The 16929-nt window shown below is 36.0% G+C and overlaps 1 protein-coding gene across 4 annotated transcripts in view; it reads left to right on the top strand.

Moving 5' to 3' along the window:
* Positions 1-16929, top strand: part of TFPI (tissue factor pathway inhibitor) — a 42967-nt gene that overhangs the window by 10409 nt on the left and 15629 nt on the right. For 3 of the 4 annotated variants that reach the window (XM_052793712.1, XM_052793710.1, XM_052793713.1), the window contains exons 2-3: positions 2327-2446; positions 10082-10282. In XM_052793712.1, the coding sequence (XP_052649672.1) occupies positions 2332-2446; positions 10082-10282 (316 nt within the window). In that variant the 5' untranslated portion in view covers positions 2327-2331. Of the gene's footprint in view, positions 1-2326; positions 2447-10054; positions 10283-16929 lie in introns of all 4 variants that reach the window. The other variant, XM_052793711.1, reaches the window with a different exon arrangement.

Below are 16929 nucleotides of genomic sequence, written 5' to 3'. Positions count from 1 at the left end.
ATAAATCCATAGCACAGTGCCATGTTTTTTTTTCCCCGTGTGTTTTAGCAATACTGTAGGGATATCCTGTGGTCAGCTAAGAGGCCCATAAGTAATTCCTCCAGTAAAGAGGTTGGGGAAAAATTATTTATGGATTATTCACTCTGAATGGAGCAAACGGATCACTAGTAATTTGTCACTGGGGAAAGGGGAAAAATAATACCTTATTAGATTAAGTTTTAATATGTAAAATAATATAGGAATGTAAAACTGGAATTCTAGTTGGAAACATGAAGAAGGACACTACTTCTATTTCTTTGAAAAATACCTGAAAATGAGCGATTGTAGCTCTTGCACATTTTCTCAGTTTACATAATGTTTCAGAATTTGTAACAAGTTGGTTTCTATTCCAAGAGTAGCTATTACGTCTCTAGTAGAAAGCAGAAATTTCTGAATTTGTTCATGGAAGTAAAAAATAGTCTTTGAGGAAAGTTTGTTTAAAAAATCATGACTAATAGGGCAAAATGAGGTCTGAATTTTTTTGCCAAACATTTTGCCAACTTTACGAGGACAAAGGATTTTATTTGTCAGTGTAGAAATTAAGATTAGAATGAATGAAAGGCAAATGCATTCTTTATTTTAGCAGGAAAGCATTATGATGAAAAAGTTAACGCTGTCATATTTTCTGGCTAAAATAGAAATTCCTTTGATCCCAAAATTCTGTTCCTTTACAAAAAAAAAAAGAAAAAAAAAAATCTCTGTTTTTCACTACAATATATACTGAAGACTTCTAAAGGGAATGGTGAATTTAAAAAATTATCCAAATAATTAGTGCTACTGATGGTCTGGTCTGTAATTTCACCAAGACTTATTTTTAAGAACACATTTCTTTTTTACTACTTATGCTGCAAGTTAGGAAAACACTGACTATGCAGGAGGGAAAAATTGATAAGTTGTCAAGAGAGAAATGAAAATTCTGGCTCTGATTTCGTGTTGGAGATATAACTGCACCTTCTGGCTCTGGCACAGTGTGGCTGTGTCAAATTGGTTAATTTCTGTGAGGATTTAACTTTTCTGAGACATCGTTGCTTGCTAATGTTTTCTTAGATACCATAGGTATGATTTACTTCTAACTTCATAGACAAAGATATGTCACTCAGAAAAGTTTAATCTGTTAAAGATGACTTCTATTTATGTCACCTGCCACTTCAGCATCATCTCTTTAGCCTTCCTGCTATAAAGCTGTATCCCAAGCACAGTGACAGGTCATCTGATCTACTCCCATAGCCCTTCCTGCCCCCACTGTTTTACGTGATGCAGACATGCTATCTTCGCAGGCAGGTAAACAAAAACACTAAAGACAAAACAGTGTCTGAAGACTAGGAACTTCCTAGTCTTTTGACCTTTAATTTCTATTAAGTTAATATTCATTAACTTAGCCAAAGTTTAGTATCATACTTTAAGAAAAGACGATATCTTAGGTTATCTGTCTCTTGGTAGCTAAAGGAGATATTGAGCCTATTCTCTGATTAGAATTCAGAGACCCTTAAGGAACTTTTAGTTAGTTGGAAAATATGTATTTCTAAAAAAGTTAAAGGAAAAGTTTTCCAGAGGTACTGTCATATGTGCATGCGTAGCCTCATCTTTGGAAACTTGAACATGCCAGCTGCCATGGAATACAAGTGTTTTCTTTGTATGAATGACTACGGTTGCACTGATCCTATGTGAAAAATAATAGATCTGCACTTAAGTGAGGTTTTCAATATTAAAGGGATCTACAAGATACAAAATACTTCTTAAAGCATTGATGTTCATGTTGCAAAAAGTTTACTGACTCCTGTGAAATGCAACTTATGCAAAAGTCCAGGAACTTGGTAACTATAAATTGGTGAAATATTTGTTAAAAATAGAATCCTATGTTTGTGGCAATGAATCTAGGGTCTGCAGACAGAGTAAAACTTATCTGGAAGGACTGGACATCCCAGCTAACTATACATTGTGTAAAACTGATCAGGACATGAAAAGTACAAAGTGTTACATTTTATATCATTATGTATTCTGGGAGGTGATTTCAACTGTGGCTTAAAATAAAATAAAAGTAATAGCAATGCCTCTGATCTGTACTGGAGGTGGGATAGGAGACTTGCAGTCAACTGAGCACATCTATAAATCTTGTCTTGTTTTTCATTGTGCTTGCAATATAATTATACTAACATGGCTCATGTTATTTCCAAAGCTCCCAGTTTGTATATGTACCCATATGGCTACGCACTACCCTGTTAATGACTTTTGCAGCGCACTCAAGGAGTTTGGTTTAAGTATGTATTGTCATTTATATGTTATACAGGAAAGATGAAAGGAAGAAAGAAAGGGTGTTCCTTACCTTTAACCTTTATCTTGCTGTTCGTCTGTATCACTGGACATGCAACTACTGACTTACATGACAGCGATGAGGAGGATATTCTGGGTAAGAGGTTACAAAAATGACACACAAATCTATCTCAAACAACAAAACCCACTATGTTAAAATGCACTGTAGATGTAATTCTGTACTTGAGAATTTTTCTGGGAAACTTTTGAAATGCACTGGTTTCTAATTAGAAAACAGGGAGATTAATTAACAGGGAGATGCTCAGAGTTTTGCATTAAGCTCTACCAAAATTGTCTTCTATAAAGCCTTGTTTCCCATGCTTTTTGGAACTTCTAATCCTAATCAAACATTGTGTTAGATATCAAGATTATTCCCTTCAAGCTCTGCTTTAGGACCCATGGAAAATTTCAATGTTTAGGGAAAAGAACATACAGCTAGTAAACTCAGGTTTTATCTCCCCATACAAATAGAGCAGAAACATGATGAATGACATTGTAGACTGATGTTACTCTGTCCTGTGCACAGCTCTCTTGAGTCACAGTTAATTTGCAAAGTTTGGTCTAAAGATGATGCAGTTACTACCCTAGTTGTTTTTCTGGGTGTTGAAGAAACTCTTTGTATAGCCCCAGGTGATTTGATATTGCTGGGTAAATAAAAACTCACCAGTTAGAGATTTTTGTTAAGAAAAAAAAAAAGTTAGAAGCATGACTGTTAGAACTGGGGAGGTTCTCAGATTCTTACCATTGTAAGATCATTGTTTACTTTCACTTCATTGAAATGAAATAAGATGGATTAAACTTCTATACTGGGTGTCATTGTAAAAGATATTTTTATTTCCTCCCAAACAATTTTGAGAAACCAGATGAGGGAAAAATACACTTTTGGGGCTGTACTAAAATACTTTTTTTTTTTCCTTTGAGAAAATGATTTGAAATTGTGATGTCTTTCTTAACCTGCAGAGAACTATGCAGTGGATACTTCTCCCATTTGACAGGTCTGATTTTGAAGCCTAACTGGGAGTGCAGCTAAGGGGAACCTTTTTTTCATGTTGGCACTCTACTTAACCTGCCCATGTCTTGTCTGATTTCCATCCAAATTATTTCTCTCTATCGGACTTTTGCAGCAGCGTTCCTTGATACAAAAATATTAATTGTGTATAATCACAACCATACTACAAATGAAGGTAGTGCTTTAGAACCATGTCACAATTAATCACTACAATTGAAGATATGTACTGTTCTGCATTAAGCATATGCTTTGCATTGGTTGTGTAGTCAAGACTGTTTCATATAGAATAAATTTTTTTTCTCTTTAACCCTGAAGTACATAAATGCCCTTCTTGTTTGAGGGCAAAGTCACATTTATCTTTGCTCTGCCCTGCCACTCTTAGTTTTATAAAAATCCTTAGCCTAAGCTTGCAGTTCATGAAGGCCGAATTGTCTTGCCTGTTAAAATAACACACTTTGTCACCAGAACAAGAAATCTGCAGGATTAATTTTTTTTTCCTCTATTTTGTTTATAAAAGACAATAAGAAAATAATCTCAAGAAAATTAAATAGTCTTTTTATTGGGCATTATTTTATCACTGCACTGGTTATTTTACAACCAGTTATTTAAGATTATACAACCAGTAACTTAGTATGAGGATCAGCTCTGAACTTTTGGGCTTGTATTCCAAAGTGAAAAACAACCAAATGTGAAACTTAGAAATTAAACTAGGACCCTGTTTTTGTGACTATGGAAGACTCAGTTACAGTGTTTAAAAAAAATATATATTTTTGCAGTACTCTGTTTCTATAAAATGATTAGATTGGTACTAATTAAAATTATATTTGTGGTTTCTTAAGAGTGAAATTCTGGTCTCAGTGATTTTAACTGTAGCAATTTTGTAGGCTGCAATATCACTGATAGCATTTATTTTCTGAGTTAGATGCTTATAAAACATTGATATGTTTTACCCTAGAATTCAATAAATTTCAGGTATTAAAGGATAAAATAAGTTGTGTGCATCCATTACTTGTAACGTACCCCATGCGATCCAAAAGTATGACAAGTGCTTTCTGAATCTAAGAGGGTTTTTTTGTCTATTAGTATTTAAATTACAGTAATAATTAAGGTTGCAAGTCAAGTCGAATGGGTTAAAAAAGGATTCTCAATTTATTCTCTTCCGGCAAAACCTATCATTTTTCCACCAATAAATAAGGGTAATAACAAAAATAAAAGATATAAAAATAACTAGTTTATGCATATCGTTCAGTAATACCTTATGTGGTTGAGAGCATTTTAGTTGATGTTCCAAAGCCTGAAGAAAATGACTCACAAGTTGAATGTGCTTTTTATTCGTATGTGAAAGTTTATCAAGAATAAATGTGACTGCTTAAAGAAAGGGTAGGAAACACATGGGTAGGAAGAGCACTGAACAGCATGCGGGTGGAAAGCTGTCAAACTGACAAAGATGGAGAGAGGAGAAACAGCTATCCATTAGTGACAAGGTGCTTAGTATTGATATCACTTATCAAAGAGAGGCATTTACAAGAAAGCCTGGCAAGATGACAGTGTATCTTTATAAGTAAGGATAACCACAGAAACTCATACAAGGTTGAGAACACATAACCTGAGCAAACAAAACCAGAAAGTATCTTACATAAAAAGTCAGGAAGGTTCCTGACCAAGTTTTATTTTCCCAATTTAATTTATATAGTTCTGTTCTGAAAAGCAACTCTGCAGTAATACTGTTGTCTTTCATATTTATTGTGCTGTAAGTATAATACAGAAATGGGTTCACTTTCTATTTAAAAGTATGTATTTTTAGCAACCAGCCCTGCAGATTTTCCTTAAGAGCGTGAAGGTCAAGTTAGAGTCTTTTATTATGCCTACAGCTGGGGTAAAAGTATTGTTTTTATCTGTATTAATGTAAGAGGATTAGACACTTTATTCACCACTTCTGGTTTTGTAATACTATACCGATTACTAGTAATGTGACAACAGTGCTGTGCATTGATCACATAAGGTCCATGTGCTCAGGGCTACAGCATGACTATCTGCATATTATTAGAGCGCTCTCAGTGAAATTACTGCATGTTAGTTAATAGTGGCTGTTCATGTGTTAAACTGCCATGTCTTGACTTGCAAAAGTTGCCATGCGAATGACAATAAACGTGGGAAAGGCTGTGCTGTGTAGGAACAGTCTTGGCCAGTATCCTGTTTCTGACAGTTGCCAAAAGTAGGAAGACTGAAGGAATGGAGGAAGAAGGTAGTGACATAAAATATCTGCACTAAACTTGTGCTCATTGTAAGCCATTTCATCAGCATTACTTTGCACTTACCACAAACTATGGAGTGGAAAGATTGTTAAGACAGAGCAGTGGATGTTTAGTGCCTTCTGTTATGAAAACCTGTGTAGCTGATGTAATGAAGTCATTAAATTAAAATATTGAGGGGCAGGGAGGAGAAGAAGGAGAGGAGAGGAGGGTTTGCTTTGCTTTATTTTGGTTTTACTATGGCAAGTAATAACTTTTTTGTGACAGTGAGCATCAGCTGTAACCATTACTTAATGTATTTCTAGCAAAACAAACTCAATTTTCTTGGTCTAGGATAGTACAGTCCTATAATTCTATAGATTTTCTAAGTTTATTTGGACCAGATGCCTAAACTGGATGAGTAATAAATATCCAACAGGGCCAGATCCAATGTGGAGGATTAAACTAATTTTCTTTTAAAATGACAAATGCAACATGCTATACTTAAGAAGGAGAATCAATGCATTCATAAATATAAGGTGGAAAGAAGACCTGTATAACAAGGTTGTATTTGCTGGAAAGTAAGTGGAAGTTGCAGAGCATTACAAAAATAATACAATGTTGTTGTAAAAGATGGCAAGTAACTGTGCTGTATTAAGGAAAAAAAAAAAGGATAATTATTCCACTCTATTTGGCACTGATAATGCCTCAGGTAGAAGATTATGTTCAGCTCTGGGCAGCATACTTTAACAGTAATCCAGACCAATAGGAAAAGATCCAAAGGAGAGTTGTAAGAGGGTTAGAAAGCAAGGCCAATAAAAAGATTGGAAGAAAGGAGTTTGTTTAGTATAGAGATAATTGAGAGGAGACAATAGTCTTCTGAAAGAAAGAAAGTAGACCAGAGGTGGGCTACTGAAGTGACGCAGTGAGTGCCAGGGGGCTGCTGCACCACGAACACTTCAAGCAGCCTGGGAAGGAGCTGAACCTGGAAAGCCCCAAGTAAAGGCTGGGAGTGCAAGAGGCAACTTTCTCTTCTGCAGCAGTCTGGAATTGCAAGACATGAATGGTGGATTAGAAAATGAAAACAAATTTACTATATGTATATGGTTTTAAATTATTCTCTCTATGAACTGAAGGAAGTACAAAATGATTTAATATGCAATAAAGAATACTTAGGCTGTATATTACAAAAAAGACCTGTCTTGTAAGAAGGGTAGTGAAATCCTGGAACTGACTGCTTCAGGTTGCTGAGAATTTTAGTTCACTGGAGTTTTTTAAGAACAATTTGGACATCTGTCAGAAAAGGTCTTAAGGTATTTATCCCATAGAAATATGCCAAAAATTGAATGAGAAACTCCATTAAAATTCCATCCAGTTTTAACTTCCCATGTTTCTATTGAAGAATGTTCACTGACCTTCCTGACAGACATCTTTCTTAAATGCCACATACTGTGCTCTTCACAGAGGAGCTAAAACAGAGTAGGAACAATTCGTTCCAGTGTTGAAGAGCAGAGGAGGAGGCCTTGTACTAAGAATTCGTTTTCTCAAGGTATATTCCACATGTGACATACGAAATGAGTATAGGCAGATTTGTATCAAGGCAGATCTACTGGCCAAACACTCACACTTGCCTTCTCATCTGCTGCTCTAATCTGAGAAGGAAAGCTAATTTTATACCATCTGTGTGAGTTAAGTGTTCCCAGGTGTAAAATAATGGGGAAAAATTCTTTCACTGTTCCCAGACACAAGAATGATCAGTTCCCATGGAACCCTTTGCGCCTTGTTTCTTCAGAGCCACTTGGTTATTGTTCAAAGTTGGAGGGTTTGGCCCCTGGAGGTTTCACAGGGTACAGATTTTTGTCTATGGTAACTTTCTAGCACTCGTAAGAAAATATATGTCTGATTGCCAAAAAATATGACACAGTCATTATGTTTGCAGCAGATGTCAGTACATCTGACAGTGGTAACAGTGTCACTGTGACTGCAGAGGAAAGGCCTTAAGAGGTAAGCAAAACAATGATTTAGTTCTGTGGGTTTGATGGGCATTAGGCTAGAAGTTGAGACCAGAAAGTTCCTCAGATAAACTCTACTAAGCCATTTGTTCATCATCTTTGTGTTGTTTTGCAACTACGCTTGCACACTGTTTCTGTTTTGATAGCCCACAACACCGGTGTGGCATAATGTAGCAAGCAAAATCAGCTGACATAACCCTATGTCTGAAATTCCAGTAGTTAGGAAACCTTCTAAGTTTTCACAACCTCTTCTAGACTGAACTGGGTCACTGACACAGGTCACGTAGAGACCTCATTTCTCGTGTGCTAAGAAAATAATGTGTTTAAAAACCAGCTGCCAGACCTCACCCCAACCGCATTGAGTTGGATCAGTTTCTGTGGAGCTCTGAATGTTTGATTTTACCATTTCAGGAGTTATTCCAAAAGTTACTGAGAACTTTGATGTTTTGAAGGCATTTTTTCCCTATTACTGAGTAGGGGAATTCCAAAGTTTCATTTCGCAATGCAGTATCCTCTCAACTTTTCAAGTTGAGCCTTTTTAAATCCCTTCCAAAGGATTCTGAAACCTGTTGGAGAAGGTTAGACCTTTGAGGTCCAACTTGGAATCCCTTGTGACTTCTAAATCCTAATTCTTCATGGACTCGGGAAGACCCAGATAAGGAAACTGCCAAGAAACAAAATTCAGAAATCTGTTTGGCAAGCTGAGTTCCGTAGAAAGTTTACTGAATCTAACGTCTCTTAAAAATGTTTCTTTTCATTCATCCACATTTCCTATTAAACAGTCTTCAATAATATTTCAAATCTATTTTCCTAATTTTGAAATCTGTAAATATAATTTCACTGATGAGGAAACAGTCACAAACTATTTTAGGGACTGAATATTTAATAAGAATTTTGAAATTAGTCATCTTAATCCATATTTTAACACCGAATTGTCCAATTTTGGAAGATCTAATTATGTGCTACAATTTTTGTGTTGATGATAATTGTAATTATCCTGTAATTAACCTGTAATAAAGGTTGTTTAATTTTTCAAGGATTTAAATGCTATGAGTTAAAATATTTTAGTGATGAAAATTGTTTCTTACCTGTAGGTTTAATAGTTATAAGCGGCTTAAGTGGAATAAAATTAGTAAAATTCCATTGACCTCAGTACTTATGAGGATTTGTCTCAGCTATACATTTCATTTAAAGATTATAGAATAAGGCCAATTGTATATGTTAACATTAGATATCCACAGAGCAGGTAGGTAGTAGTTACAAAAAATTTTGGTTTTACCATGCCATAAAGCCTGATTTTTGTGCATTCTTTTATTTAAAACTGGAAGCTTAATCCAGTTAGTAGTAGGAAGCTGTGCAATGATCACATAAACTCACGTCCTCATCCTTTTTTTTTTTTTTTTTCTTTCTTTCTTTCTTTCTTCTCTCCTGTTTCCTGGGCCACTGCAGAGAGCACTGATAGATACTTTTGCATATACATGTTAAGAGACATCAATGTTCTGATTAGCTCTGGGAGAATGAATGAAAAATTTCAGGTCTGTTATTCCGGCTGCTATTGCAAGCACACAAACTCTGTAAAGCTTTCAAAATCCTCTAGGGTAAAATAGTTCCTTGGAAAAGCAAAACAGAAAAAGATATTAAACCATATATTTATAAGGGAACAGTATCACAAACTGGATGGTCAGTTAGAATTTCCTTATAGACATTGACAGTGTAAACTTTGCTAGCGTTCTTCACAATTTAGGTGAAAATTTTTACAAAACATTCCCTGACGTAATAATGTATATTGAAAAAAACAGAAATGGCACGATTTGAAAAGATACGGTTTCTTTTCACCTCAACTTTCTAGCTGTGTACGTCTTAGCTCTTGAAAGCTCTAATGCAAGAATAGTGGGGTCAAAGAAAATAAGACACTGTGGTGACCTTTCAATTGTACTGGATGGGTTTATGTACCAGTAAAGTGTAATCTGATAGGGGAATGGTGCCCTCTGCAGGGCTGTCTTGCTTAGTTCATCCCACACTGCTATGAGATGTCTTTGTGAGCTATGTTCACTATTAGAAGTGCTTGGAAGAGAGCACAAGGAACCTGCTTTCTGCCTTTTTTATGCAGGGGTAGTCATTGTGTCTCTGGGAGCTACTAGGATTTTCTCAATGTATTTGTTGTTCAGAATTGCTCACAAGCTCCTCTGACTAAGGCACTATCCATAGCTATTTAGACATCTATGATGAGGAGGTAGTTTATGATATGAGCTGGTTTGGTGAAAATTGAAACCGCACATTTGGTTTGAATGGAATTTGTTTTCTATTGCAGATCATTATTTTCTTTTTACATCTATGTTTAGTGTGTTCTGAGCTTTACAGCCAGATGTTATGCAGTGCCTTTCTAGCAGAAGACACAAGCAAGCTGTTTTTGAAGCTATGATGTGCAGTGAAGCAAACTAACTCAATATCAGTTATTCTGCTTCTCCTCTGTATTACAGGTGCTGCTTTGCCACCACTGAAACTAGGGCATTCAGTCTGTGCCCTGAAAGCAGATGAAGGTCCATGCAAAGCAATCCACCTGCGCTATTACTTCAATATTCAAAGCCGTGAGTGTGAAATATTTGAATATGGTGGATGCCGTGGCAATGAGAACAACTTTCTAACACTGGAAGAATGTCAGAAGAAGTGTGTGGTAACAGGCCAGTACCCATTCTCTTATCCTCTTATCAGTTCTTCTTTCTGTTATTTCTCATCCACAAACCGTATGAATTTTGGAAGTAGAAGCCCTCTTCAGTTCCTATTAATATAGTAATGTGATGCCTCTAATTATGTTCCCAGGTATTATCTTATGCTGTAGTCATCTGAATTATTTTACATTGTGCAAGCAAACATTCAGGATTTGCAAAGATAAGTGTGACTTTTTTTAGTGGACCTGTGGAATAGAGAGACCAATGCAAGAAAGCTTATTTTCTAGCTAGAGCCCTGTTTTGCATGAGTTCTTAAAGTGAAATTGATTTTGAGGCTGGTCTAAGCTGGTGGGCAGCACAGATGTTCTGTATTGCTTTCAGAGTATGTAACCCAATTTTTGATCCCAGGTTTCTCCTTCACTTGAGAAGCTGATAGAAGCTGTCCAAAATCTTGGACATCTGCTAGGATTCGACATAATTAGAACTACAGTAGTAAATAATTCTCATTAAAAATGTCAGTTATAGCTGTTTGTCATAGGAGATCTGTTTTGTTGAAACCTCATCAATTAATAATTTGAAAGAGAAACTGAGATCCAAAATATGATACACAGCAGAATATGCAGAAAGTGCCTTGTGAATGCTGGTTTTGCTATTAAAAATGATCCTTGTAATTAACTAAGGCTTTCAACCTTATGAAAGTAACCAACTCCTATTCCTCACAGGAGTGTATGAAAGTTAGAAGATTCTTCAAATTGGAAGTTAATGCTAGTGGAGCTAGAAATTTGACAAGTTTGTATTTTTAGAGACTGAAGGAATTCAAGCCTTATTGACAGTTTCCTCTGGATACCTAATACAGATCTGACTTTCATGGGAGTTAGATGGAATGTGTCTGGCTGTGTAAACAGGAAGTGATAGTGAGGGAGGTACTGGGGGGGGGACGGGACAATAGAATTTGAAAGAAAATTGCAGAATCAAGAGCTCCTCAAAGGTGTGTGATAACCCTCATATAGTATACGAACTGTATGGGGATTTTTTCCCAAGTGGATTCATATATTGGATGTTGATTTATTTACATTTTGAGGTAAGATAGAAGGATTCATTCTCAACAGAAGTTACTTTTCAGTCACATATGCCTTGCCCAGCAGCAAAATATGTCATTAAGTGTTACTGAGCTCAGGACAGTGATGCTGGCCAATCCTGCAGTAGAGAACAGGTTACAGGTTATTCTGAAGATGGGCAGCACAGTCAGATTAAAATTGTTAGTCTCTCCCACCTGTTAGAGATGTGCCCTGGCAGCATTCTACTTCTATGCAGATCTCGGTATGTGTCACTTTGTTTGCCCTATTTTCATAATTTATTCTAGCCCTGGGCCTTTCCATAGAACTGAAAATCTGCTGATGTGCTATAGGCACTGAGCTGGTTTGCAGGATATAAATTTTTACTTTCTAGAATTAACATAGGTCACTTTCAAGCACAGCAAGTTTATGTATGTTACAAAAAATACTGCCAGAAATTTCAGATTAGAAAAATTATTTCAGAAGCTCCTTTTTGGGTTTTCTGACCCGAACAGACTATATATACATATAAGACAAGCTGATTTATAGCATTGTGCTTTGTCTGTGATAAATGTAAATGTCTGTTACCCACCTCCCATCCCTTCCAGAATTCACATCTGCATAGTACTTAGATCAGGCCTTAAATCTGTTACATTGTCTGTTTCACAACACGTGTATTTCCTGACAGAAATTACCATGAATTGTGTCACTAGATTTATTCTAGACATCAAATTAAGTGTCTGTCTCCCATCCTGGTGCCAGAGTAATGGCTGGGGCTGATGTGCATGTTACCCTAATTAATATTTTAGTAATGTTGGTTAGTTATAAAGCTTCTAATCCTTAGAATCTGCAAACATTAACTGATCTTACGAATAAGCCACGTATTGTAAATGACTAATTTTTTTTCTTCCCGTTTAGCGACAGAAAAAGAAAGGTAGTAAGGTAACAGACTGTCCTACAATCAGAGCAGGGAGTACAGCTCAGGGTGTCTGGCGTTTACTCGACTAGTAGGTATAATCTCTTCTCTTCTGTCTGTATGAACTATATAGTCTTAATACCTATTTACACTTCCACAAGGTTGATCAAGTTTTGCAAATAGTTACAGGTGTTTAAAATGAAAGGAAAAATTATTAAAAGCTTTTGCATGTTCTGTGTTTCCTTGTACTACTTTTCAGTTACTGGTATAGGTAGCTGACATTTCCTTGGAGATGTGTTTATGTAATAGAACAATTTGTTTGAATACAAACCAATGCAACAGCAACACATGTCATTGTCCAGCATAGGCTTTGCGAATTTCTCAAGTCTGTAATTCAGTTCTTTGACTCAGAATTTTCTCCCTCTGTATTCAGTCCAGACACAGAAAGGGAAAGAATACGAGTATACACATTTATTATGCACTTCTAGCATGACAATTTCCAATGGCATTTACGATTTACAGAGGAAAGCGGGTCAGCTTTCTTACCTACACAAAGTGAGCCAGAATAGTGTGGCTGAGTGGAACAAGGCCTCAATGGGACTGTATGTGTCAATAACAGCAAAATTTAACCTGAAGTCTTGTACATGAGCAAAGTTTCACTGATAAAGAAGATACTGGAAGAACAGCTAACAGAGGAAAACCCATCCTTCCTAAAAGGTATCCCTGGTCTTCATCCCTTTGATCTTTCCAGCAAGGAGACTGCATGCATTTTATTTACTCACTAAATACTAAGTCAAGGCATTATTTACCATTCACGCCTATTTTCTGATCTGCGGGCACCACCAGACGTTTCTGTCGTTATATCTGGCACTACAGACAATCCACTTGGGGAAAAAAAAACCAAAAAACCCCCAAAAAACAACAAAAAAACCAAAACCAAATATATGAACCTTAAATTTTAGAATGAAAGCAGATTTCAGTTATTTTTCTGACCAATTATGTTTTGCTTTCAAACATTTGCATGCTTATAAAACTATCTCTATCAGGATTGAAAAAACACTTCAAAATTTCACTAACAACTTTTCAAAGTGAAAAAGATCAGATCACTCTGTTCTTTAAGTGAATGGCAGTTTTTTGGTGCATTTTACTTTAAGGATTAATTTGAAACTTATCTTTTGATGGCTTCTGGCAAGATCCACTCATGAGCTTCAGAGACCAGATGTGCACCAGGGAAGAAGTGGCAAGAATCAGTCACAATCTCACTCTGTTTTCAGGAGTCATATATGGGTAAATGTAGTGCTAATGATATTAAAATAAGGTATATCTTGAAATGACATCCCATTGAGGAAAAATTGTATGGAAATCATAATTCCTTAGTTAGTAAAAAACGTAATCTAGCATTTCAAGTAAAAAAAAAAAAAAAAAAGATATAGAGAAAAGCATCTTCCTGAATATAAACATCCTGCCCTAAATGCAAGCACACACAAAGTCGATGAAACTCTGTCCTACTTGGATCTGAAATGGGTCTTAAGCCGACTCTTACTGAACTGGCTGAGAAGGGAGGGAATCTTTAGATCAGCGATTTGGTTTCTTTTAATGTTGAAGTCTCAGATACTACTAGAAGTGCAGATTACTATTTTGGTGCTCATGTAGCTGTATTTGTTTCTTTAGAAATCAGTTAGGATAAAAGCTGTTTACAATATTGTTCTTTCTCCAGACTATACTATTTCTGTCTTGGATTCTTCATACCTGAGTAAAAAAAATAGATACAAAAGTAAGATAGAATTCAAGTAATATGTTTTTAAATCTTCATAAGAAACTACTGGATGAAAGTTCTTGGCAGAAAATCAAACAAAGCAGAAATTCATTACAAAGGAATAGAACATCAGGGCTGTGCTTGACCAGTATACAAAACTAACAGAAAAATGACATTTTGCTCCTTTTCTACCTCTGATGCTTTGTTCTTACATTTCTACAAATCGTCCTATCAAAAGTTCTAGCTGTTCATCCTGTTCAGGAACTGAACTCTACAATATTTAAGGAGAGCAAATAGCCTTGTGCTGGTTATAGCACAGCTTACAATCAGTAACGCATTTCAGATTTCTTGTGTCAAGGCCTAAGTGATAATTCTGATATCTCTATATCTGGGTCATTTTCTCCGACCAGAATATGCCCGTTTTAGTACTTGTTGGTAGAGAAGGCAGGGATGTAGTGCTTGAGTCTTAAAAGGCAGTCTTGCTTCCAATTTCGGCTGAAGGTTGCCAACAACCAAGCTGGGTATAAAAGACTTACATTTAGCATTTGGTAGTCATCACCCCTGTAAAAGTTTATGACTAAAGAAACTGATGTCCTTCTACTTAACCCAGCCTGGGCAGATTTTTGAGTATTAATTAATATTAATTATTCTGTATGGTTATCCAGAAGATGTACCTCTGTCAGAATTGAATGATGATGTTTTTGTGAGCATTCAAGACAGATTAATATAATTTTAAAGAGTTAAAAATTATTCAAATTTTGGCATTAATATTTTGCATCATAATTGTCTGTTTATCTGACAAATGGCCTTTCTAGACTTAAAATTCTTCCTTTTGTCATATGGCTTCCCTGAGTCATAAAGTTGTATCGTGGTTTTAAATTCTATTCTTCCCCACCCCCCCCCACCCCCGGACAACCAGCTTAAAAGTTTCTTTCTGTATTTATTGAATTTTCAGCACAGAAATTAATGACGCCTGCTGCTAAACTCCACAGTTAATATGTACATAAAAGTTTTAAAATGAATGTTCGCAATGTCATTCTAAGAGAAAAACCTTCCTTAGAAGGCATTTTCTTCACTTCTACAGTGTTTTGTTGAGAAAATTGTGATTAATCTGTTACTAGTTATGGGTCCACAAAGTTTAATGAATACAATCTTTCAAGATCAAAAATGGAAAGTTATTTTTCTTGATTAGCATTCAGTTTCAGAAAGACCTGGGATCTAGGATGTGAAGATAGCTCTTCTTTTTTCTGTCACCGGGCAGGTTTTTGGTACTTTACATCTCATATCTGGTTTTGGGTTTCAGCTGGACCCACAGCATTTTGCCATGCTTGGAGCAAGGTTGTTTGCAGGACTGCAGCTGCCAGTATCTCATCCAAACCACGCAACTTCCTGGTAATTTGGAGTGTTTGTCCTAATTTCCAGTTTAAAGGCTAAGACAGGGGCGAAACTGAAAAAGGCAGGGTTGATAGATACAGAATTTGGAATGAAAAGTGCCCAAAAGTCATGATCAGGTGCCATGAGTGAAGATCTATAAAATTATTTCTTCAATCTAACATTGCTATTTTGACTAATACTGTTATTTTGATTCTGACATATATGTTGGATCAATATCTGGAACAGATCTTCTAGACCAAATCCTGTACTGGCATATAATTGGCGTAACTCCATAGAATAAAACTGAAAGTTATTTAAAATGAGAACTTGGTACTCCGCCCAAGTACAGTATTTGGTGTATGCATAATAGTGATCCAGGACTCTGCAAGTGTTGAATCTGCTGTGAGGAACTGGAGCAATAAAGGCTTATTATTTGTGTATTCTCTGAATGAGTAACAGCAGATAAAATGGTTTGGTGGCACGCACAGTATGCTGTTGACCATCAGCCATAAAACAAAGTAAACTAATAAGTTAACCTGCTTTTGCTGACATAATTCAGTAAAAAACCATATAATTCAGTAGGTTCTTTTTGTTAAATCTGGCTCTGTCTGTGCAATCTTGTAGTATATGGTTATATTCATCTTACTTAATGTTTCCAGTATTTATTACTGCAGGAAGATCACTATTTAGTAACTCTAGAAATCAGACTAAAAAGAGAGTATGAGTGATAGGAAGATGCTTAAAAATAAAGAAAAATCTAAGAGATACTCAGTTATCACTGTGAAGAATGTGAAGGTCAAGATTGCTAAAAATAAGCTGAAGGGAAGTTATGCGATATACATACAAATTCAGAAGATATAATATGAATAGTCAAAGTGTCTGATATTCCAATATTAAGCACAAACACAAGAATAAATGAGCCAACATGAGTGAATTGCCAGGCTCCTTAAATAAGAAAAACTTTTTTAAATTTGTGAATGAAGAAGCCATCAAAGACAGAATTAAGTAATTCCCAGAACTGACTAAAGCCAGTACAAGAGAGTTCAAAGAGCCCAACTACAGGTGGCCACTCCAAGACTCTCTAAGACAGTGTTCAGATTCAGGATGCCTAGTTCTGACTCAAGTCTCCTAGAAATCGGCTGCTACTTTTAAGAGGAGTTTGCCTATATGCTCCCTTGTTTACTGGATATGAGTAGAATCACAAATGTCATCAGTAGCACAAAGATCCTAATTTTCAAGGCAGTGAATATATTTCTTAGGCTACTTAAGCTTCTAACATGGGAAAAAACCTACTGATAAAAGGTTCTGGACGTGACAGCAATTCTAATGTCTGTTATTTACACAGCAGATCTACTCAGAAATACAGTTTGTTTACAAAGAAGAAATTAACTCAGCTGTGGATTTGGCTTTTTGAGTGAAAAGAGAAGCAAAAAGACACTGTTGACATGGTAGTAAGATTAAAATATTCTAGGCCTGCATAAACTCACAATAAATTCTTCCTGTTCTGTGCTAGAGGAGTAGAGATCATATGCCAAAGTATGATTGCTAATTTTGGCCT

Source organism: Harpia harpyja, chromosome 7 (genome assembly GCF_026419915.1).
Source record: "Harpia harpyja isolate bHarHar1 chromosome 7, bHarHar1 primary haplotype, whole genome shotgun sequence".
NCBI lineage: Eukaryota > Metazoa > Chordata > Aves > Accipitriformes > Accipitridae > Harpia > Harpia harpyja.
The sequence above is the reverse complement of the archived record's forward strand: the minus strand, read 5'-3'. Positions and strand labels throughout refer to the sequence as shown.